Here is a 24,108-nt window from a genome sequence, read left to right as displayed (position 1 = left end):
AAGATAGAAATCACTTCAAAGCAAGTAGAGAAAAGATAGAAATCACTTCAAAAGAATGACAATTGGAGATTTTCTAACCAGCAATGATAGAGGCCTGAGGGCAATGGAATTATCATAGTTCTAAAGAAGCTACTATCGCTCTAGCTAAATTGTCTTTCAAGAGTGAGGATAAAACACAATGAATTTATAAGTATCTCCTTAAAGTTTGGGGGAAGAAGGTCCTGGGAAGTTTCTAACAAGCAGGGACTGGTAATTGAATATTAAGATAGGACCCATTACCACTGCTTCCTTATGTGCAACATGTCATTGACATTCTTATTTCGTGTGTTGTCTTTATGCATACTAAAATAAAACCCAAAAAGAGAGTGGTATTGGGGTCATTCACATGTGAAGTCTGTCCTGAAATCAATTTTTACCCTGGAAGTGCCGTCGTTCTCCAGCTGTAGAGTTTCCTGGAACCAGCTTTGCTGGCTGAAGAGACACTGAGGTCCTTAGCTTCTCCTTGCTCGGCCTTCAGTATGCTGTTGCATGCACTGGGGGTGATACTGGGATGACGTAAGCCTTTCCTGTCTTTGACTTTTAAGTTGCTTGGAATCTGGCCTGATGTTACTTGTAGGGTGACAAGCTGGTTTCAGAGGTGACCTCTGTTCCCGCCCTTAGTGTTTACTGTCCCGAGTCCCAGCCCGAGGCTCCTGCTTGCAGTGTGTCTGGATTTCCAAGGTCACACGTGAGAGGCCTCCGGTAAGATCTCATCTGGTGAATTAAAGCAGCTCGGCTTCAGTCTTTTCCCTTCCTCCCCTGCCAGCCATGTACAATGCCTGCAGGGACGTGGAGGCCCCCTCGAGTAACGAGAAAGCCCTGGGGCTGCTGTGCGGGAAGGAGGCCGAAGCCTGCAACGCCACCAACTGGATTGAGTACATGTTCAACAAGGACAACGGCCAGGCGCCTTTCACCATCACGCCCATCTTTTCAGGTGGGGATGAAGACCTCCACGTTTGGTGTATTGTACTTAGGATTTTTTTAAAGCCCAGGAACCTTAACCTGCAGTAGGAAGATAAATTCAGATCACTAGGTCCTAGAGTTTCCTCCAGCGAGAGAGGTAACTAGAGCATTTATCCTGCCCCTGGTTGGTTAGGGGCTGGGCATGGGAATGGAGATAGAAGAATTGCCTTCAGGTGTTGCTACAGAATTGAACGAATAAGCTGTTTATTAAAAAAAGTTTTTTCAAAAGCTCTGCCAGAGCATTAGACTAGCTCCTCCGTGGAGATAAAACTTGATTGGAGGTTTACCGTGGAATGTGGTGGACTTGGATCTCGGTGACAAACCCTATGCCCAGAGTTATTGAGGTTAACTTAAAATTTTACAGGACTAAGCAGCAAAACATAACTTGATCACCCAGAAACCTCCAGTCCTTTTTATTCTTCCATTTGTGTTACTCTCAGTGTGCTTATCATTGGGTTTAAATATAATTTAACACAAGCCTTGTAGTGTTTGCTTTTTTTGTAATGGAGATTCTCACTCAACACAATCCTTCCCACAGATCTTCCAGCCCATGAGATGGAACCCATGAACAATGCCACCAAGGGCTGTAACGAGTCCGTGGATGAGGTCACGGGGCCCTGCAGCTGCCAGGACTGCTCGATCGTCTGTGGGCCCAAGCCCCAGCCCCCCGCCCCTCCTGTTCCCTGGAGAATCCTGGGTCTGGACGCCATGTACGTCATCATGTGGAGCACCTACATGGCATTCCTGCTCGTGTTCTTTGGTGCATTCTTTGCCGTGTGGTGCTACAGGTAATCCGTTTTGTTTTTCCTCCAGGACAAGAAGAGCAAAATTACCCAAGTGGCACTTCTAGCTTTCGCTCGGTAGACTTTGGTTCATTAGAATAGGAAACGAATATCTGCATGAATAGCATGCCATGAATTGCTTATGCCCTGCAACTAGTCAATAATCAAAAGCCTATTTAGCCGTTGAAACATTGGAAGTCAGTTTCATTGATTTATTCAAAATGGCATGTGATTTAAAGCAGCCCGTTCTTTAACACAGAGTCTCATGAGCCAAATCTGATTCAGATCCTTTCAGATGCGATACTGTATCCTCTTAGATACCTGCGTCTTGACTTAGGACAGCACGTTTTTTTTTAACTTTTTATTCTGAAATAATTTTAGACTCACCAAAAGGGTACAAAAATAGTAGAGTTTATTTATATCCTCTACCGGCTTCCTCTAGTGTTACAACGCACATCACCCATGGAATATAATTTAATCAAAACCATGAAAATAACATTGGTATACTGTTGTTGGCTAAACCACAGTCTTTTTTCAAGTTTCACCAGTTTTTTCTCTAACACCCTTTTTCTGTTTCAGGATCCCATGTCACGTTCACTTTTTGTTTTATTCATCTCCTCCAATCTGTGACAGTTTCTCATCTTTCCTTTTCTCTTATGGCCTTGACACTTTTGATGAGTGCTGGTCAGTTATTTTGTAAAATGTGCCCCAGTTTGGCTTTATCTGATATTTTCTTGTGATTAGGTTGAGGTTAGGTGTTTTTGACAATATCACAGAAGCGACGTGTCTTTCTCAATGTATCATATCAAGGGCTTATGATGTCAGTATGTCTCATCACTGGTGAGGTTAGCCTCGATCGTTAAGAAGGTGTCTGCTGGGTTTCTGTACTACAGTAATGGTGAAGTTACTATTTCTCCCTTTGGAGTTGATAAATATCTTAGAGGAGGTATGTTGAGACTATGTTAATACCTTGTTTCTCCTCAAACTGTCGCCCACTGATTTTAGCATCCATCCGTGGATCTTGTCTTCAGCACTTATTTCCTGTGGTGTTTGCCTGCTGGTGCCTTTGTATTTCCCTCGTTCCTTCTCCATTTACTAACTGGGCTTACTCTGTACAGAGTTATCCTTTCTCCTCTACTTATTTATTTATTCAGTTACGTTTACATCGTGGACTTTTAAAAAAAATTCTGTGGTCTCTGTTCAGTATCATCATTTATCTTATTGCTCAAATTTTCCCAGTTTCAACCACTGGGAGCATCTTCTGGTGGCTCCTATGCTTTTTTAAGCATGCCCCACCCCCACCCCCAATTCTCAAGCTTGTTCTTATTTTCTGGAATCACAAGATGTTCTCTTATTTTCCCTGCTCCAGCCCTAGAAGCATCCTCTTCTGCAAGGAGTCCTGGTTCCTTTCATTGGAGAGTGGTGTTTAGAAACCAAGATCTAGGCACTAGATGTGCTCATTGCTCCTGCAATATAGTGTTTACTGTGTTTTTAAAGAACCTAAAACTTTTAAATGTAAATGAGGGCTACAAGGTGAAATTATCCTTTATTAATTTTTTTTTAATACCCTCATAAATTCTCCCCTGAGACTGATGAGCAGAGAGACCCAGAGCAAGAGAACTTAAGGGAAGGCAGGCACCAATTAGGGAGGAAGCAAACAGGATGAGGAAGTGAGCTTTCAATGGGAAAGCTCGTGTGGGAATGTCAGAAGAACAGCCTCACTGTGCCGAGGTCCACGAACACGACTTGCATGCTTTTATTTTCCAGAAAACGGTATTTTGTCTCCGAGTACACCCCCATTGATGGCAATATTGCTTTCTCTGTAAATGCCAGTGACAAAGGTAGGCACGTTGGTACTTAACTAAAAGGGTTGGGACCATTTTGGCACGCGAGTGTTCATTTCCTCAACAAACGTTTATATGCCTGTTCCAGGAGAGGCCCTGAGCTCGTGCCGAGGACATGGCTGTGATGGAGACAGGGTCCTTGCCTTTGTGGCACTAACAACCTGGTCAGGGTGGCAGATCAGAACCACGCAGTTAATAATAGCAGTAGAATGATCCTGGCCTGGGATGAGAGCTGTGGAGGCGCCAGCGTGGCGGGCTGAGAGCCGGGGTAGCAGGAAAGGTTGGAGGGAACTGCTCTGGACAGAGTGCTGAGAGCACTTTGCTTTTCCGAGGCTTGTGTGTGAGCACCGTTCCTCTAGGGGTGGGGATAGGTGTGGGCAGGTGAGCAGGGCCGCTTCCAGAGCAGACAAGTAGCTGGTGGGGGGCGGGCAGGGGATCGTCCTGTGCACGTCCCGGTGTGTCCTGTGTGGGCGCTAGTCCCGTTATGGGCAGTGGTAACTGATGCTCTCCCCGTTCCGACTTTCAGGAATGGCTTGGCTCTTAACCTCCACCCTCTCTTCCTATCCCGCTCTTCCAGGGGGGCCGTCCTGCTGTGACTCTCTGGGTGCCGCCTTCGAAGCCCGTCTACAGCGACTCTTCACACGGTGGGGCTTGTTCTGCGTCCAACACCCTGGCTGCATCGTTTTCTTCTCCGTGGCCTTCATCGCCGCCTGTTCTTCGGGCCTGGTGTTTGTGCAGGTCACGACAGACCCGGTGGACCTCTGGTCTGCGCCCGGCAGCCAGGCACGCCGGGAGAAGGAGTACTTCGACACACACTTCGGACCTTTCTTCCGCACCGAGCAGCTCATCATCCAAGCCCCCCTCACCCAGCCGCACATGTACCATCCCTACCCCTCTGGAGCCGACGTGCCCTTTGGGCCTCCACTTGCCGTAGACATCTTGCACCAGGTAATCTGCTCTTTGCAGAAATCAATTGCGGGGGACGCGGCACTTTGTCGGCTTTTGACCAGTTTACTTGATGTGGGTTTGGGGCTGAGTGTGGTGGTTTATCTTGTGAACCTTAATGATAAAGGTAAAGGCGCTTTTCACTTACTTTTCAAAAAAGTGATAGCTGTTGAATTTAATGAAAAATTTACTGTAGACCGCTTTGGTATTTCTTTCATACAGATGGTCTTGCTTGAAATTGAGATGAGCATTTCTCTTTTGAAGCAGAATGTATTTATAATTCACCTAGGAACTTATGGATTTTTTTCCCGTGATAATTAAAAAGTAATACACCAGGACCCAAAGGGATAAAGCCTCTTACGCTGTCCTGGGGACCTAGGAAGGAGCTGCTGGATCACTGCTGATCCGCCTGCAGGAATGAACTTAGTGTTGCCTGAATGTGGGCTCCCTGCCTGCATTTGGTGGGAGGTGCATTTGGAACAAGATCCATCCCGTGCTCTTACAAAGGCTTTTAAACCTGCCCGTTCTCCCTTATCACACTTATCTGTAACTAAACTGCATCCACTTATTTTTTAATGAACAGTTGCACAGTTGCATGGTTTTTCCTTTAAACATTGCTGTTGCCCTACAGAAAGTCTTGATGGCTTGAAAAAACATCAAAATATGCTCAAGACTTTAGTAGGATCTTTTTTCCACCCAATGACTGTCTGTTGCTTTTTCCTAGCTTGTTGCAAAAGGTGCAAATGTTGTCATTTACCTCCTGGAATATATTCTCTATTAGAAAGTACGAGAATATACATAAATAACCATAGTATGGAGGAAGGTGGTATTTGTTGGTGAGGGGAGGGAGTGTCAGGAAGATCAGGCAGATGACCTCAGGCTGCCCTCTGTGGCCTCGTGGGTCCCTGTGGAGAAGGGTGGGAGGGCAGATGTTCGTGTGTCCTGCGCTGGGATCTGACCTGTCGTGGTGCCCCCTCCTCTCTCTGGGTGCCTGTAGGTGGGGTCTCCATCCCAGTTTGCTGTTCCTCAGCAAAAATATGTTTGTTTTCTTTTTAAGATTTTTTTTTTTGACGTGGACCATTTTTAAAGTCTTTATTGAATTTGTTACAGTATTGCTTCTGTTTTATGTTTTGGTTTTTTGACTGCGAGGCATGTGGGATCTTAGCTCCCCAACCAGGGATTGAACCCTCACCCCCTGCATTGGAAGGTGAAGTCTTATCCACTGGACTGCCAGGGAAGTCACCAAAAATATGTTTTAAAAAAAAAAAAAAATTTTATTTTTTTTTTAACCGTCATGTGTCTCAGCCTTCCCTGTCTCAGGAAGGATTTTCGCCAAATCCTCTTTACCTTCTGACTCCTCCAGGCGATAACGGTTAGTCAGCCTCTGAGGGAAAACTGATACATTTCTGGGTTTGTTTATTTTAAAAATCATCCTTCAGGTTCTTGACTTACAAACAGCCATCGAGAACATTACTGCATCTTACAACAATGAGACTGTGACACTCCAGGACATCTGCTTGGCCCCCCTCTCACCGTATAACAAGCACTGCACCATCATGAGCGTGTTAAATTACTTCCAGAACAGCCATTCCGTGCTGGACCACAAAGTAGGAGACTACTTCTTTGTGTACGCGGATTACCACACACACTTCCTGTACTGCGTTCGGTAAGTGGCGGGGACAGTCCTTCCTTCATTCCTCCAACACTGGAGCCCCTGCTGTGGCCACACGCCGTTGAAGGTACTGGAGCCCCAGCAGGGATAAACAGCGGGATCCTCCCGGCAAAGCCTTCCTTCTAATGAAGGGAGGCAGAGGGTGAACAGTAGCCGCTGGCCCTGACGCCGGGTTGAGACGGTGCCAGGTCGAGGCGATGCAATGGGGAAAGGAAGCTGGGCGAGGGCAGGGAGTGCAGAGGGCATGCCGCTCTCGGTGCAGCGGAGACCTGGTCAGCAGAAGGGAAGACGGAGGCCTGGGAGAGTTGGGGTGGGGGGGGGTGGGGGGAGTGTTCCGTGTAGACGGGCAGCAGGTGCAAAGGCCCTGGGGCGAGGCATTCGTGGTGTGTCATTGAGGAACGGCAGGTGCCGCTCAGCCCCTGACTCCCGCCTGGATTGATAACACATAGTTGCACCGCCCCAGGCATTCCTGAGCTGGTTAAATAGTGCAAAAATAGAAGCCTGTCGTGCTTTTTCTTGTCTTTCAAGTATAAGTTTATTCCATGATACTGAGTTTCTAAAATGTGCAGCATCCCCTCGAGGAGGGGGGGCTGGAGTAGAGGCAGTTAGGCCGGAGGGCACTGAGCTGCTTCGCCTCGGAGGCTCGACTGGCTGGGCAGGGTGCGTGTATGGCTTGAATGAGACACAGAGGAGCCGTGCTTGGTGACCTGTGAGGTGATCTTTAGGCCTGTCCCGCGGCAGGAGGAGCGGCTTGCGGCTTGCGTCTGCCGTCTCTGGATGCCATCCATGTACCTTGGCCTGATCTGGCCCAGAGACAGTTGTTCAGCCAATCAGACCACCACTGTGGCTGTTTCTTTTTTATTTTTTTGCGGTATGCGGGCCTCTCACCGCTGTGGCCTCTCCCGTTGCGGAGCACAGGCTCCGGACGCGCAGGCTCAGCGGCCATGGCTCACGGGCCCAGCGCTCCGTGGCACGTGGGATCTTCCCGGACCGGGGCATGAACCCGTGTCCCCTGCATCAGCAGGCGGACTCTCAACCACTGCGCCACCAGGGAAGCCCTGGCTGTTTCTTCATTATGGAAGCAGAGAAATTATTCCTTGTCACCTGTGAACGTGCTGCTCAGTTAACCACATCTTGACAGCTCTAGCTTCTGGCCTGGTTTGGTGACCTTAGGTTCCGTCTCTTTTTGTTACTGTAATATGACTGACTCTAGATGGTTGGGCTGTGTTTACTCTCTTCAGGATGTCACATCTATAAACACAAGCCCGTGAAACAATAAGTGTAGCCCGTGTACCCGAAGCAGTGTTCTCCGAAGGACAGGTGGTACAGGGTGGCCACTGGCAATTGGAAAGAAAGGTTCAGTATTATTTAACTTTAATATTTAAAGAAAAAAGTTATTTTCTCTCTGTTTGTTTTACAAAATAAAATATCAACAGAATTTTGGCCACAGGGGAGACACATGAGATGGGTGTTTTGCCTGAGGGGAGCGTGGTTCACACAGGTGTGGAAACACCACCGTGAGCACCTCCTCTCCTGCGCGGCAGAGGTGTGTGTTGTCTGTGGTTCCGCTTGTGCGTCCCCAGCTCTCAACTCCCTCCTCACCCTCCACCTTTCCCTGGGCTGTTCCGCCTGGGGGCACGCAGGCCCTGCAGGAGCCCGGCTAGCCCAGAACCAAGCACAGACCTCCTGCTTCCCCCGATCACATGATGGCATCAACGCCTACCGCTTACGGGCTGCCTGGACTCTTCCTCACGTAGCTCGTATGGGTTTTAACCTCAGCATGAGCCCTCAAGCCCGCAGTGTGGCAGCAGAGCCCCACATGTATGGGTTGACAGGGCTCAGCTTCTATGCAGCCCTGCAGCCCTGCCGTTTGCCCCCAGCAGTGACCTGATCCCAGGACCTGAGCCCGTCCCTTGTCCCTCGGCGCTGAAGGGCGGTGGTTCACATTATATACGAGGACCTTCACTTGTGCCCAGCGTCCGCCTGACTTCTGTGCTGAAATGCTGGTTCCCTGTCACCGGTTGTCTGTCTCTCCTGCACTGCTGGCGTCCCTGGCCTGGTCTCCCTGCTTCTTTCTTTCCTACTTCCAGACCTCCTTCCGCTTTGCCACCCGAGTTATCTTTGTCAAACAGCTCATGACCTCCCTTTTCCCCAAATCTGATCGTTCCCTAGTGTCTACAGGATAAAAATCCAAACTGCTTAGCATGGCGCCTACCCCTTTTTCCCACTGCTTCCCTCTTCCTTCCTAGCCCCACCCCCTGCCTGGGAGGCCCCCCTTCATGGGTACCCCATGCTCTAGACCCAGGACTTTCTGTGGTCCCTCAGGCCGCCGTCCACTCTATCCTTTCCTGTACCTGTCCTCACGCTCTTTCTTCTCTTCCCACCAGTGTGGTGTGTGGAAGCCCTCACTTCTTCCCTCCCAGGTGAATCCCCCCTCAGCCTTAGAGACCTGGCCTGTACGGCTCTTTTCTTCATGGTGGCGGTTTTCCCCACGTATTAGTGGCCCCCTCCTCTGTGCACCAGGTGACATCAACCACATTGCACTGTATGTGCCTGTCTCTCAGTGATGCTGAGCTCCCACAAGCAACTACTGAACTGTTATTATTCATCCAAGGAACCAACCTCAGGCCCACATTCCTAATCCGCCGCATGACTGCTGCGTAAGCGTTTCGGTCTCTGTGGCGTCTTAAGGTTGTTCTAATTGGGTGGTGTTTTCTGCATTCTTGGCAGGGCTCCCGCCTCCCTGAATGACACCAGTCTGCTCCACGATCCTTGCCTGGGGACCTTTGGTGGACCAGTGTTCCCGTGGCTTGTGTTAGGAGGCTACGATGGTGAGAGAAGCTTCTACTTTCCCTGCTAGATAAAGTAGTCTTGGTTCTGTCATTAACAGTCAAGTGGTAATTACGAAGATTTCATCAATCGAGCACTCTTATTATTTACCCAGTATATGGGGTCCCAAATACAGTATCTCCTTCAGCTTTGGGTTTTATTGTGCATTTGAAGGAAGTGGTGTTAGCCATTTTTAGGTTACTCTTGGGAAAGCTGTTGACAGCTAAGGACGTTTTCCCAGAGTAATGCCATTGTGTACATCCACGTAATACGTTGCTCAGTTTCAGGGAGTTCATGGAACCCTTGAAACTCGTTGAGAGGGGGCCCCCGTGGAGTCTGTAGCCCTCTGGTTAAGAACATCTGTAATGGGGGAGAGATAATATGTGAGATGGGGGAAAAGAAACAAAGTGGATAGATTTTTTCCTTCTCAACCAGTTGGCTAAGAACTCAAACACTTTTATAGTGGGAGAGGCGGTTGGTTTGCTCTTTGCTGGTTCCTGCAGCACCTTGGAGCAGATTCTATTAGGTGTGATGGGGTAGTGAATCATGTGACAGCTTTGGCATCTGAAGCCTAATTACAGGCAGCCTAACAGTTTTTCTCCAGCCTAAAGAAGAAGCCAGATGTTCTCCTCATCCAGTGGGAAGGGAGAAGTTGTGAGCTGTAAATTTTACTCTGCCTTATGTAACACCGTGTGGTTTCTAATCAGTGGGGGAAAAGATGGTGTCACCAGCTGGGTAGCCACAGCCGTCAAAATTAAATTTGTTCTCTACCTTATTCCCTCCACCAGAGTAAATTCCAGTGGAACAAAGACTACAATATAAGAAGTGAAACTACTAAAGTACTAGGAGAGAATGCAGGGTGAATTTTTTAAAATAATTTTTAAATGGAGAAGGCATTCCTAAGCAGGACACACAATGCAGAAGCCACAGAAGGAAACACTGATGAATTTGACTGCGTGAGAATTTAAAATTCCTGTGTAGAGAACAAACAAAGTTTAAAAAACAAACAGCAAACTGGAGAAAAAAAAAAGTTAGTGTACATAACAGACAGCATTTCCTTAATACGTGGAGAGCTCTTGGGGAAAAGAGAGATGGTCAGCCACCCAAAAGAAAAGTGGGCAGAAGCCATATGAGTGTTAACAAAGGAAGAAATGCAAGTGGCTTTCAGTTATATGGGGAAAATGCTGAACCTCACTCCAAATTAGTGAAATGCCTCTCACTTCAGTCTTTTACATAAGAGATTAGCAAAGATCTAAGTGTTTGATAAAATCTTTTGTGGATGAATGTGGGGAAACCACATTGTTGGTGGAAGTATAAATGGTTACTGGAATATAAGCTCCGGGAAGACCAAGATTGTTATCTCCTTTGCTCACTGATGTATCCATAGTCTCTAAGATAATGTCTGGCACAAAGTAGGTCTCAGTAAATATTTTGTTGAAGAGAGAAATGAAAAACAGGAGGCCTCTTTGGAGGGCAGTTGGGGGGCATCTATCAAAATTAGAAATGCACATATTTTTTGATTCTGTGATTGTACTTATAAGAATTGATTCTACGAATTACATTGTACATATTGGAAATATCAGGTTATTCTTTGTAGTAATTCTGTATATAATACCAAAAAGATTTGCAAAGATAGCCATCAACTGGAGATTGGTTAAATTATACTAGGAAATATCATACAGCAGAAAAAAGAATAAGGACACTCTCTGTGTACTAAAACAGAGCATTCTCAGGATATGCCTTTAAAAGCAGCATTTGCAGAAGAGTGTGTCACTGCTTGTGTAAACAAGGAGGGAAGGGGAGACTGTGCTTATGCACGTGGACCGTGGCTGGAAGGAGTCACAGTGCCATGGTGTGGGGAGGAGAGCTGAGACACAGACGGGGACTGAGGGAGGAGAGAGGCTTTTCCCTGAACACCTTTCCGCTCTGTTTGAAATTGTCACCATGCACGTGCCGTGTAGTAATGATGTTATGAATGACAACTGTGCCTACTTCCACACGAGGGTCCTTTTTCTTCACTAGCTGAACTACACAGGCACCAGATCTCCTGTTGTGTTCCTCGAGCTCAGGTGTGGGTAGGCTTCAGCCCCATGAGAAACCAGGCACCTAACTGGCTTGTGATTTTCTCCTCGTATTGATCTAGTTTTCTGCACGCTTGTAATCTGCTTTTTGATGTCACCTTTTTCCTTTCTAGATGAAAACTACAATAACGCCACAGCCCTTGTGATTACCTTTCCTGTCAATAATTACCGTAACGATACAGAGAAGCTCCAGAAGGCCCAGGCCTGGGAAAGAGAGTGAGTTGCTCACAGGGTCTAAACAAGCTGTCCTTTCTGTGGGAAGGTGGACCGTAGCAGAAAGCATTTACAGTTAGTTCAACTACATTAACCAACAGTAGATCTAAGTTATGCCATTTTTTTCACTTGGTACTGGTGGTGCTATGAAAAAAAAAATCTATTAATAAATTTACCTATAAACATTCTTTTAATACATATCCCTGCAACAAGAATGCAAAAGTATCTATGCAGAAATGTTCCTTGCATTCTTTTCTAACAGCGAAACCTGAGCAAGCTGAGTGTACGTTAGTAGGGAGAAGTACAGTAGAATATTATTTCGTCATTAAAGATGGTGAGACAAATAAATGGTTCAAGATAGTGACTAAAAACTGCAGTCAGCATGTTTGGACAAATATATGCTATGCATGCCATCCATGCCTAGAAAAGATATCAAACAAGTGACCTGGGAACCGGTTAGCTGTGGTATAACCTCTAGAGAATGGGAAGAGGGGACCGAGGAAGACAGGGACTCTGAACAGCTTTGTTGGGATATAATTCATATACCATACAGTTCACCCATTTAAAGCGTACAGTTCAGTAGCTTTTACTATATTCACAGATGTGTGCAAACATCACCATGGTCAATTTTAGAACATTTTCTTTACCACAGAAAGAAATCCCATCTCCTTTATTGGTCACCCTCCTAACACCCAGCCCTACCCAGCCACCAATCTACTCTCTGTCTCTAGATTTTCCTATTCCAGACTTTCATAGGAATGGAATCATGTACGTGGACTTTTGGGTCTGGCTTCTTTCAGTTAGAATAATCTTTTCAGGGTTCATCCAAGTTGTAGCCTGTGTCAGGACTTCGTTCCTTTTTATGGCTGAAGAATATCCCATCCTATGGATATACCACATTTTGTTTATCCATTCATCAGTTGATGAACATTTGAGCTGTTTCTACCTTTTGGCTATTAGGAATAATACTACAAACATTCATATACAAGTTTTTGTGTGAACATGTTTTCATTTCTCTTGGTTGGTATATATCTAGGAGTAGAATTGCTGGATCATACGGTAACTCTGAGGAACTGGCAGACTTTTTTCCAAAGCGACTGTACCGATGGGACTTCCCTGGTGGTCCAGTGGTTAAGGCTCTGCTTCCACAGGTTGGGGAACTAAGATCCCACGTGCTGTGCGGCGCAGCCAAAAAAAAAAAGTGACTGCACCATTTTACATTCCCACCAGTGTATGGAGGTTTCAGATTCTCCACACCTCGCCAACACTTGTTATTATTTGACTTTTTGATTCTAGCTGTCCTAGTGGGTGTGAAGTGGTATCTCATTGCAGTTTTTTTGTTTTATTTTGTTTTTTCGGCCACACTGCACAGCTTGCGGGATCTTAGTTCCCCAACCAGGGCTTGAACCGGGCCACAGCAGTGAAAGCACCAAGTCCTAAGCACTGGACCACCAGGGAATTCCCTCATTGCAGTTTTGATTTGCATTTCCCTGATGACTAATGAATTTGAGCATCTTTTCATGCACCGATTTGTATAACTTTCTTTGGAAAAATGTTTATTCATATCCTTTGCCCATTTATTTCACTGGGTTATTTGTATTTTTATTATCGAATTATAAGAATTGCTATATATTCTACAAGTCCCTTATATATTCTACAAGTCCCTTATCAGATGTATGATTTGCAAATATTTTCTCCCATTCTCCAATCTGTGTTTTTGCCTTTCTTGATGGTATCCTCTGAAACACAGAAGTCTTTAATTTCAGTAAAGTCCAATTTATCTATCTTCTCTTTTGTTATTCATACTTTTGGTGTCATAGCCAAGAAACATTGCCTAACCCAAGGACCTGGAAATTTACACCTGTGTGTTCTTCTGAGAGTTTTATAGTTTTAGCTCTTACATTTAAAAGGTCTTTTATCCATTGAGTTAAGAGTTAATCTTTATACATGGTGTGAGGTAAGGGTCCACCTGCATTTATTTGTATATGGCTCTCCAGTTGCCCCAGACCATTTGTTGAAAAGATATTCTTTCCCCCATTAATAGTCTTGCCACCTTTATTGAAAATTAGGTGAAGGCAGATACATGGCATATTTCTGGACTCTTAGTTCTGATCCTTTGATCTGTATGCCCGTCCTTGCCTTGTGCTTGTATCCACACTGTCTTGATTCCTGTTGGTTTGTAGTAAGTTTGAAATTGGGAAGTGTGAATCTTCCTACTTTGTTCTTGAAAGAGAAGATTTGGGCTATTCTGGGCCCCTCGCAATTCCATGTGAATTTTAGAACAGCTTGTCTTTCTACAAGGAAGTCAGCTGGGATTCTGATAGGGATTGCATTGAATCTGTAGATCAACTTTTAAAATTTTTGTTCCATGAGCATATGTCTGTAGTATAATATACTTCCTTTAGAAATCATTTTTAGTAAAAAAAGAAGTGAGACCATGAAGCAGTTTTTAAACTTGTTCTAAACCTGTTTTAAATACTGGAAAACTCAGCATGTCTGGAACTTCGTAATCTGGAAGTGTCCTACCTTCTACTTGCCAGTGTAGAAGGTCCTAACGAGGTATAAGGGTTAAGTGTGGCTTTTGTGTCGTAGACGTTACGAAGAAGTTCCTTACTTAGTTGTCACTAAGTTTTAACTAAAAATACAAAATTTTGCTTACCCTTTTAGGTTTATTAATTTTGTGAAAAACTACAAGAATCCAAATCTGACCATTTCTTTTAAGGCTGAACGAAGTATTGAAGATGAAATAAACCGTGAAAGTAACAGCGATATCTTCACTGTTCTAATCAGCTATGGCATCATGTTTTTATATATTTCCATAGCCTTGGGGCATATCGAAAGCTGTAGCAGGTTTCTGGTAAGTGGGGTGTGTAGGTGTGTGTGTGCATGTGTGTGTGTATGTGTGTTAGAGGGAAATGACAGTACACAGCGTGATGGCATGTTTTTGCCTCTGCTTAATCCTAATTCATTATGTTCAAAACTACCTTAAATTGTCCTGTGTTTTACTTGTTTGTCACATTTTCTGCTTCCTGCATCTGTTTTCTTCAGTTCCAATTTCTTCTCTTCAACTTAAAGTTTATTTCACATAATCCAGTTTTTTTTCTAACTTGCCATCACCTAAGAATGTAAGCTGATAAAATATGTTGCTAGGGAAGACCTAGACAACTTTTCATATCTTGTCTCAAACCGGGAACCGTACTTTTAAATCTAGATGGGCAATATCCAGGTAAAGAGGTGAAAATGAGGACCTTTTAGGAACAGGACAGAAAACACCCTAAATGAGGATCTATGTCTTTGTGGCGTCTCCAGGTGGATTCGAAAATCTCCCTGGGCATTGCGGGCATCCTGATCGTGCTGAGCTCGGTGGCGTGCTCCTTGGGCATCTTCAGCTACATTGGGATCCCCTTCACCCTCATTGTGATAGAAGTCATCCCATTCCTGGTGCTGGCCGTGGGAGTGGACAACATCTTCATTCTGGTCCAGACCTACCAGGTGCGTTTCAGAGTCTCACAGCGTCTGACCAAGTACCAGGCTCCACATACGGCTGTTCAGCTCCATGTGGAGTATTTGAGTGTGACACGTGGAGACTTCGTTTCCGTTCCTCTGTGTTGCTTATTGGTGCCTGTAACTTGTTCTGGACATTTTGAGACCAAGAAGATTGAGACCAACATTCTCTTTGGTTGGTGGCATACATATAAAGTGAGAATTTGGTTTTAAAATATGTGCAACATGTGTGCAAAAAGGGCTAACACGCTTGTAGAAAATATTTTGGGCACAACAGCTATTAAAATGATTCTCAATATAGTGTAGAAGAATGAGGGATTTGTCAGAGGTGCCACTAAAAGGCAAAAGGTCAACACAGGACCCACTGATGTAAAAAATGACGTCAATCCGTTGGTTTTCCCAGGGTCCCTTGTCCTGTAGCGCTTACCTGGGCAGAGACCCAGTGGCATGTAGGAGTGTTATTTAAAGGTCCAGCCACCTGCAGCCTGCGTTGCTTGTATTTTCCTGATAACCTGATTCAATCCTTCCTTTAGATTCTCACCTGTTACCTGGCTCCGGGCTTCAGAAATATCCCAAATGAATCAACATGAGAAGTTTGGGGTCCTCACTGCTTTATTGTATAAAGTCCACAAACAACAAGTAGATGCTGCTAATCATTATTTTTTACCATCAGGTTAACACAAGGCACCAAAGAAGCAAAGAGGTGGCATTGTAATTGAGAAACTTTAATGTCGCGTGTTTAACTTTTTTTTTTTATTTTTAAGAGAGATGAACGTCTCCAAGGGGAGACGCTGGACCAGCAGGTGGGCCGGGTCCTGGGAGAAGTGGCCCCAAGTATTTTCCTGTCATCCTTTTCAGAGACGGTAGCATTTTTCTTAGGTAATTACTCTTTGAATCTGCCAACCCTGAGGTTTGCTGAGCCTGGGTGTATCAGTATATGACCCTTTGCGCTCTTTTTTAAGTTTTATTCTGTGATTGGAAAGTATCAGAGTGGACCACGAGAAAAATTGGTGGCAGTATCTCGGATGCCATTAGCAAGTGTCTTCTTTTTTTTAACTACATTATTTATTTATTTTTAATTTTTAATTTCTTAAAATTTTGGCCACACCACGGAGCATGCAGGATCCTAGTTCCCCCACCAGGGAATTCCCAGCAAGTGTCTTCCTTCTCACATTGTTTCAGGATGGTGTTGATGTTGGGGTTCAGATACCTAGGACTCCTGCCCCTGCCCGTTTAGGGCACCCATGGCAAGTGCTGGGGTTTGAAAATAGCACTCTTGAAGGACAGCCACAGGGTCCTTCCCGTCACAGCACTCTCGGCAGCAACTCCAAAATCACAGGCGTTAGCTCGCAAGGTGTTTGCCACCGTTCCGAAAGGCAGTCTCCCCGCCTCTGCGCACACATTTCACTGGGAAGCAGCCTCGTCAATGAGCAGGAGTTCTTCAGTCTTCCCTCAATACAAGGAGCCAGAATAAACTGGCACAAAACCCAGCACTTCTGTATTCTTTCATGTGGAGAAATCGGTAGCCTTACTAGCAGGGCACTGCCCACCCCCCTGTCTGGCATGTAGTAAGAGAAAACTGATCACATCCTCTGCAGAGGACGCCGATTAGAATCGCCCAGTAAGTCCAGGGAAGACACACGATCCGTGGGTCCCAGTGGAAATGCCTGCAGGGGCCACCAGGTCATCTTACAAGGGGCCATGGGAGGGACGTCGTAGGTGTGGTCTTTGGACACAGACACGCCGTTAGCATATATCATCCCCCGTCTCCACGAAGCAGTGCACTGTGAAACAAACCTGTGGCTCTTGTGGTTTCTCTTTATGGATACAGATGCAAAACGGTTACTTCCTCTTTTTCTATTATAAAAAAAAAAAACAGTGCAAGTATGTTGGTGATAGCAGCTGACCCTGGGCCTCAAGGTTGGAGTGACTTTGGGGGGACAGGAGGAGCAGCAGGGACCGTGGCACCCAGAGTCTGGGGTCCCATCTGCAAGAGGCAGCTATGTGTTGCTGGCCCAGTGCTGCCAGGTCCAATTTTTTTCTCAAGCGACGCTGTGAATCTAGATTTTTTTCCTCTCAAGTGACACTGTGAATCTCATTGTTAAATATTGGCTATTTATTTTTTAAAAACTGTTTTAAATTCTAAAATGGGTTTATATATATCTGGCCCATGGGCAGCCAGTTTTCAGCTTCTGAGTCTTAGCCTGGAGGACGCTTGGAGCATCCTCATTTGTAACTAAACCGAGAGACTGACTGGATGTATAATAGCATATGGGAAATACATCCCTCTTGTGGACTGAAGTGTAGCAGGTACTATAAGAAATGGCCTGTGTTAATGGATCTCAAATGTGAAAGTGCATGCATTTGCTTGGAGAGCTTGTTAAAGTATAGAGTTGGGATCATAGAATTCTGAACAGCAGAATTGGGGTTGAATTCCCATTGTCTTGATAAAGTAGGCGGGGGCCCAGTCCCTGGAACCCCAGGTGGTTCTGGTGTGACACCCGCAGATTGTGGAGAGTGCCTTTGGGTGGGAGGATTGGGGGGATTCTTCTTGTGGGATTGGCCTGCTCTGGTGCCGCGTGTTCATACGTGCACGTGCCGGTGAGGCCTGCTGAGCCCTCAGCTGGGAAGGACGTGGCTGCTCTCTTCTCCCCGCAGGAGGCCTGTCCGTGATGCCGGCTGTGCACACCTTCTCTCTCTTTGCGGGGATGGCGGTCCTCATTGACTTCCTCCTTCAGATTACCTGTTTTGTGAGTCTCTTGGGGTTAGACGTTAAGCGGCAAGAGGTAAGTTGTCATCAGGCGTGCAGCCTGTTTCATTTGAGTCTAGAATCTAGATGAGGCGGCTGGAGGGTGACCTCTGTTCCTCTTCATCCCCTCAGAGGAACCGACTGGACGTCCTCTGCTGTGTCGGGGGCGCGGCAGACAGAGCAGGCATCCAGGCCTCGGAGAGCTGCTTATTCCGCTTCTTCAGAGACGCCTATGCTCCATTTCTGCTTAAGGACTGGATGCGGCCCATTGTGGTAGGAGCCTGTCTGTGGTTTTTCTCCCCAGAGTTGTCACATGCCTCCTAAGAAGTCAGAGTGCTTGGGAAGGATTCTGACAGCTGTTAAGTGTGTGTGTGTGTGTGTGTGTGTGTGTGTGTGTGTGTGTGTGTGTGTGTGTGTGTGTGTGTGTGTGTGTGTGTGTGTGTGTATATATACATATACATACACAAGAATGCAGAAGCAAATATATACAAATATAAAATATTTTTAGCAGGCAATATAAGCAAGAGTTTCTGTCTTAAGTTGGTTGTTTTGTTTTTAAATAATTACAGATTCTTAGAAAGTAACAGAGGTAGTGCAGAGAAGGACCCAGCTGCCCTTTGCCAGTTTCCTCCCAAGGTCTTACGTAATTGTAGTTCAATATCAAAACCAAGAGTTCGACATTGGCACAATGTATGTGTCCAGTTCTGTGTCAGCTTATCACATGTGCAGATTCGTGTAAGCACCAAGATATAGATCTGTTCCATCACCCTCGTCCTGCACCTTCAGTGTCACCCACCTCCCTCCCCTGCACTGTCCCTCATCCCCAGTAACCATGCAAGAGCGTTTTGTAGTACAGTTTACACACTGGATACAGCCAACAGCTATAATCTATCACATCTCCACTAAAAGAATGTAAATTCATTCCAGTAAAAGTAATAGTGGGCTTCCCTGGTGGCACAGTGGTTGAGAGTCCGCCTGCCAATGTGGGGGACACAGGTTCGTGCCCCGGTCCGGGAGCATCCCACATGCCGCGGAGCGGCTGGGCCCGTGAGCCATGGCCACTGGGCCTGTGCGTCCGGAGCCTGTGCTCCGCAATGGGAGAGGCCACAATGGTGAGAGGCCCGCGTACCGCAAAAAAAAAAAAAAAGTAATAGTAACACCTAACATTTATTGAACACTTAATATCTGGTATTGTGCTCAGAACCGGGTACTACGCTAAATTCTGGATTATCCCTAGAATTTTCTCATTTAATCCACAAAATTATCTGATGTTACAAGTCTTATTTTTCCTGTTTTATTGAGGAGGAAATAGAAGCTAAGAGAGGTTAAGTGACTTCCCCAGGGTCACTCAGCTTGTAAGTGGCAGAGCCAGGATTTGAACCCAGGTGGCTTTACTATTGAGACCGTGACCTCGGCTACTGTCCCAGACTCCTTGTTTTCTTAGCGTGTCATTTAAACTTGCTTTTCGTTTAGAAAAGTCCTGTTTTGTGTGTTTAAGATTTGATTTAGGGAGTTCCCTGGTGGTCCAGTGGGTAGGACTCAGCGCTCCCGGTGCAGGGGGCCTGGGTTCAATCCCTGGTCGGGGAACTAAATCCTGCATGCAGCCATAAATAAATAAAATAAATAAATAGATAAATAAATGATTTATGTTTTTAATCATGACAACTCTAACTCTGTAACTCACTTCACATTCCAGGTAGCGGTATTTGTGGGCGTTCTGTCATTCAGTATCGCAGTCCTGAACAAAGTAGAAATCGGCTTGGATCAGTCTCTGTCAATGCCAGATGTAAGACGCTTTCTTTTTTATTCTAACTCATTTAGCCCATGGTGAATGCATTTTTCAAAATACTCACGCAGGTGTTTCAGCTGATGTCCGCTTCTAAACGTGGGTGCTGGCAGGCTCTCCCGCATTGCAGGAACCTCGCCAGAGCTCTGCCCATGAGGCCCGGGCCTTCTGAGCTCACAGGCCTTGGGCATGGCTGCAGAACACAAGCAGCCGGTCTTGACCTCGTGAGGTGCCCTGCTGACGGTGGGACCAACTGGAAAAGCCCCTGGGCCCAGGGTGGGGAGGGGGCGCTGGCTGTGGAGGGAGTCAGGAACCTGGGCTCGAGGCGTCTCGGCCGGGTGCCCCCCTCTCGCTTGCACAGGACGTTCACACTGTGTCCTGTTGTCCTCTCTCTCTCTCTCAGGACTCCTACGTGACGGATTATTTCCAGTCCCTCAGTCGCTACCTGCACGCGGGCCCGCCCGTGTACTTTGTCATGGAGGGAGGGCACGACTACGCTTCTCTGAAAGGGCAGAACATGGTGTGCGGGGGCCTGGGCTGCAATAACGACTCGCTGGTGCAGCAGATCTTCACCGCCGCCCAGCTGGACAACTAGTCAGTACCCCAGCTGCGGACGGGCTCCTGGCCCGGGACCTCGGCCTGAAACCTCTCTCTTAAGATAGCTTTTCCTGGAAAATCTATCTTGCCAAATGTGGGTTGAATCTAGCTTTACCTGAGCAAAACCTTTTAAAGGGCAAATTTACCACCTCACGTTCTGAAGCTTTTCCCGTTAAGCACTAACGTGGTTTGTCTTCTGACTGGGTGGCATTAAAAGGTCTAGAAAAGGAAGTTTTGGATTTCAAGAAAAGGGACTGAAACTGAAGACTTCCCCCTTGTGGGGGCATCAGTAACCCTTTCTCTCCTTTCTCTAGTACCCGGATAGGCTTTGCTCCCTCGTCCTGGATTGACGATTATTTTGACTGGGTCAAGCCACAGTCGTCTTGCTGTAGAGTCTACAACAGCACGGATCGGTTCTGCAACGCATCGGGTACTTGATCCTTTTCCAGATCTTTCCCTCTTTTCTGAAGAACTTTAACATAATTTAAAAGTCATTTGCATTTTGCCTCCACGTCCACCTGTTTGTCTGCCATTGCTGCATCTCATTCCCCTTGGCATCATCCCCTTCCTCCATTGTGCACTCTGGGGATACCTTGTTGTCCCCTTTCCAGCCCCCGATGGGGCTGCAGGCTGAACAAGGCCCAGGTCAGGGGACCCTGGTTTTCAGGTTTGTCATCTTTTCCCGACAATGCTGTTGGTCTCTCTTGATTGGTATCTGGCCGTAGCTTCTCATGGGAGTGCTTTTCTTTGTTTATCACTATTGCCATATGGTTTTGTAAAAGTGTCGAGTCTGTCCTAGGATTTTCTTGATAAAAACATGGACGTCCTGGGCTCTGATAATAACATACTGAGGTTGTCCTTAAAGCAGGAAACCTGCTTCAGGGAAGAAAATTTGTACAGCCTGTGTTAGATGAAGATGGGACCTCAAGTTTGACTGTGAAAACCATGTGTTTGAAGCTTTGGGATAAACAGAAGGATTCAGGAAAAGAATTCCCGTCACTTCTTTATCATTATTTTTAAATGTTTTAATATGGAGACCCATCCTTCTCACCGTGGCTCCCCCAACCTGTTTGCACAGTGGTTGACCCTGCCTGCGTCCACTGCCGGCCTCTGACTCCAGAGGGCAAGCAGAGGCCTCAGGGTGCAGACTTCATGAGGTTCCTGCCCATGTTCCTCTCCGATAACCCGAACCCCAAGTGTGGCAAAGGGTAAGTGACACGGAACCCATTCAGCTGTGTGGCCGCTTCCCCTTTAATTTGCACTGGGAAGCTGGGGAGGGCTGGGGTGGGAATGGTGGGTGGGAAGGTCCTCTTCTCTGCCACTCCCCACCCTGTCCCGCAGAGAAACCAAAACGCCTTTAAAGAAAACTCCTCATCTTAAAAGAAGATGGTTCTGGAGAACTTAGGGGCAGGATAGGAATAAAGACACAGATGTAGAGAATGGACTTGAGGACCCGGGGAGAGGGAAGGGTAAGCTGGGACAAAGTGAGAGAGTGGCATGGACATATATACACTACCAAACGTAAAATAGATAGCTAGTGGGAAGCAGGCACATAGCACAGGGAGATCAGCTCAGTGCTTTGTGTCCCACTAGAGGGGTGGGATAGGGAGGGTGGGAGGGAGATGCAAGAGATATGGGGATATATGTATACGTATAGCTGATTCACTTTGTTATACAGCAGAAACTAACACAACATTGTAAAGCAATTATACTCCAGTAAAGATGTTAAAAAAAAAAAAAAGAAAACTCCTCCTCATTCTGGCCCGATTCCATCCTGGCTTGAGCATTCTGTCTCACACTCCCCTCCTGGCGGCATGAAGGACACAGTCCTGTGCAGACCACCGGCAGGGCAGATTGTGGGGAGGGATGCAGGCGATTCAGGTTGTGAAAGGGTTTGTCCAGTTGTGTCTGGAGCATATGGGGCACTGCAGCTCTGCTCTGGTGACATCACCCGGGATGAAGGTTTAGATTCTTTTTTTTTGAATTTTATTTATTTATTTTTGGCTGCAGTGGGTCTTTGTTGCTGGGCGCGGGCTTTCTCTAGTTGTGGCGAGCGGGGGCTGCTCTTCGCTGTGCTGCTTGGGCCTCTCATTGCGGTGGCTTCTCTTGTTGCGGTGCATGGGCTGCAGGCATGCGGGCTTCAGTAGTTGTGACCCACGGGCTTAGTTGCTCTGCGGTATGTGGGATCTTCCCAGACCAGGGCTCGAACCCGTGTCCCCCACATCGGCAGGTGGATTCTTAACCACTGCGTCACCAGGGAAGCTCCGAAGGTTTAGATTCTTTTAGCCCCACTGTGCTTCTTGCCAGCCTGTCTGTACATGAGGTTATGGGCTGTCTGACTCCCCCATCTAGCCAGGCAGCCAGCTACTGTGGGAACAGGATCTCTGGCCCAGAAATAGCAAAGATGACTGAAGTCTGGAGTTGGGCGGATTTGGATGTTTTGGTAGGAAGGTGAGTGTCCAGGTGTACATTAGGTAAACGCTGGACATCCCTGTTCTTCGTAAGAATACATAATGTGACCAGAGTCCCGTCAGTCATACATCTCACGTCTGTGTTTTGAGACCTAGACTAGGTACCATGGGAGGCCTGTCCCTAAAAATAAAGAAGAAATGAACCCCGTAGCTTGGTCTCCTGGCAGACTGAATGCTCGGCTACATAAAAGAAGTCAGAATGAATTCAACTCGTAGGAGGGCAACAGACAGGGAGCCTCCTGTGTGCCAGGATCGTGCCAGGCACCTCACTGACACTATTTCACTGACCCACCACACAGCCCCATGAGTAGGTGGTGGTACACCCTTTGCAGATGATACTGCAGCCCAAATTTAGTAATTCTGCTCAGGGTTCCAGGGCCGAGGTCGACCTCATGGCGGTCTGACTTCAGGGCCCTTGTCCGTTTGCGCCTCCTGTTACACAGCACTGCTGAGCAAACCCTGTAGAAGAACACACTGGGCTGTGAGCAGAACCAGCTACAGAAACAGTAGCGGCTACGCATCAAAGAAACCAAAGCAGCAAAGAAAAGCCAGTGTGGGAAGGAATGAGCTAAACCTTCATCGCGCCTTTTCAGGGGCTTCCCTGTCCCTGAAATTGACAGCTGGTCTGATCCCTGAGTCCAGGGTCAGGTGACACCACTCAGCCTTGATGCTCAGATTCTGCAGGTACGGCATGAGGTGTTGCCTTTGATACCACTGTCTTCTCCCAGGGGACACGCCGCTTACAGCGCGGCAGTTAACATCCTCGGCAACGGCACGGGCGTCGGAGCCACGTACTTCATGACCTACCACACGGTGCTCAAGACCTCCGCTGACTTCATCGACGCCATGGAAAAGGCCCGCCTCATCGCCAGCAACATCACCAGAACCATGGGCCTGGAAGGAAGTGATCACCGTGTGTTCCCATACAGGTAACGTGTGGATTTTGTAAATGAGGGTGTCCTGGGGAAGTGCCCACACCCTGGGGTTCCCTTGCTGGGGGGGCCGACACTCGGTTTTCCTTCTGAACCTGGCTCCATCCTGAGCACAGGTGAAGCCTGTCTCAGGAAACGGCACCTGGGCCAGAATCTGAAGCACCTACTGAGGTCTCGGGGCTGGAGCTCACACCCTGCAAAACAGGCGGGGGGCACGGGTCGCGGCACCTGGGGAGCAGCTTCACAGAGCGGGCCCGGCAACTGATCGCTGGGGACAGTGACTTTATGGAGGTTTCTCTTTTTTCATTTATTGTTTTCCTTTTTTTTCCTCATAAAGAAAATATTTTATGAAATACTGAATTTAGAAAATATAGAAAAGTAGGAGAAACAAGTGATTTTCCCCCCAACCCCTGTAATCTCACTGAAGGGAGTCTGGACCTGTTCCTGGCAGGAGGACAGCCTGTTTTCCTGTGGAAGGAGTTCTTGGAGTGGGTGTCCTGACTCCTTAGAGGAGCTGGTTAACTTTGCTGAAAAAGCATTTTCTTCTCAGGCCCTGCATAGACCCCGTTTGGCTGGGGTTAGCCCTCAGGATAGACCAGGGCTTGTTTTCCAAAAATACCACGGAATATTCTTTGTCAATAAATGCCTATAAAGTTGGGCACATGAACAAAAACCTTATATAAAATACGTATCTCGGAGGC

At 46.9% G+C, this 24,108-nt stretch overlaps 1 protein-coding gene across 2 annotated transcripts in view; it reads left to right on the top strand.

The window, feature by feature from the left end:
• Positions 1-24,108, top strand: part of NPC1 (NPC intracellular cholesterol transporter 1) — a 47,181-nt gene that overhangs the window by 19,485 nt on the left and 3,588 nt on the right. For both annotated transcript variants that reach the window (XR_009521733.1, XM_060028790.1), the window contains exons 5-21: positions 806-973; positions 1,541-1,790; positions 3,552-3,625; positions 4,206-4,576; positions 6,013-6,239; positions 8,976-9,076; positions 11,269-11,371; positions 14,036-14,225; positions 14,678-14,860; positions 15,637-15,751; positions 17,531-17,658; positions 17,754-17,894; positions 19,318-19,407; positions 19,811-20,001; positions 20,319-20,434; positions 21,083-21,212; positions 23,204-23,404. Coding sequence is in view for 1 of the 2 variants with exons in the window: in XM_060028790.1 (XP_059884773.1) it covers positions 806-973; positions 1,541-1,790; positions 3,552-3,625; positions 4,206-4,576; positions 6,013-6,239; positions 8,976-9,076; positions 11,269-11,371; positions 14,036-14,225; positions 14,678-14,860; positions 15,637-15,751; positions 17,531-17,658; positions 17,754-17,894; positions 19,318-19,407; positions 19,811-20,001; positions 20,319-20,434; positions 21,083-21,212; positions 23,204-23,404 (2,779 nt within the window). In the remaining variant the exon portion in view is untranslated. The remainder of the gene's footprint in view (positions 1-805; positions 974-1,540; positions 1,791-3,551; positions 3,626-4,205; positions 4,577-6,012; positions 6,240-8,975; positions 9,077-11,268; positions 11,372-14,035; positions 14,226-14,677; positions 14,861-15,636; positions 15,752-17,530; positions 17,659-17,753; positions 17,895-19,317; positions 19,408-19,810; positions 20,002-20,318; positions 20,435-21,082; positions 21,213-23,203; positions 23,405-24,108) is intronic.

This window comes from Delphinus delphis, chromosome 13, assembly GCF_949987515.2.
Source record: "Delphinus delphis chromosome 13, mDelDel1.2, whole genome shotgun sequence".
Classification (NCBI taxonomy): domain Eukaryota; kingdom Metazoa; phylum Chordata; class Mammalia; order Artiodactyla; family Delphinidae; genus Delphinus; species Delphinus delphis.
Note: the sequence above shows the minus strand (reverse complement) of the source record. Positions and strands in the feature narration are given on the sequence as shown.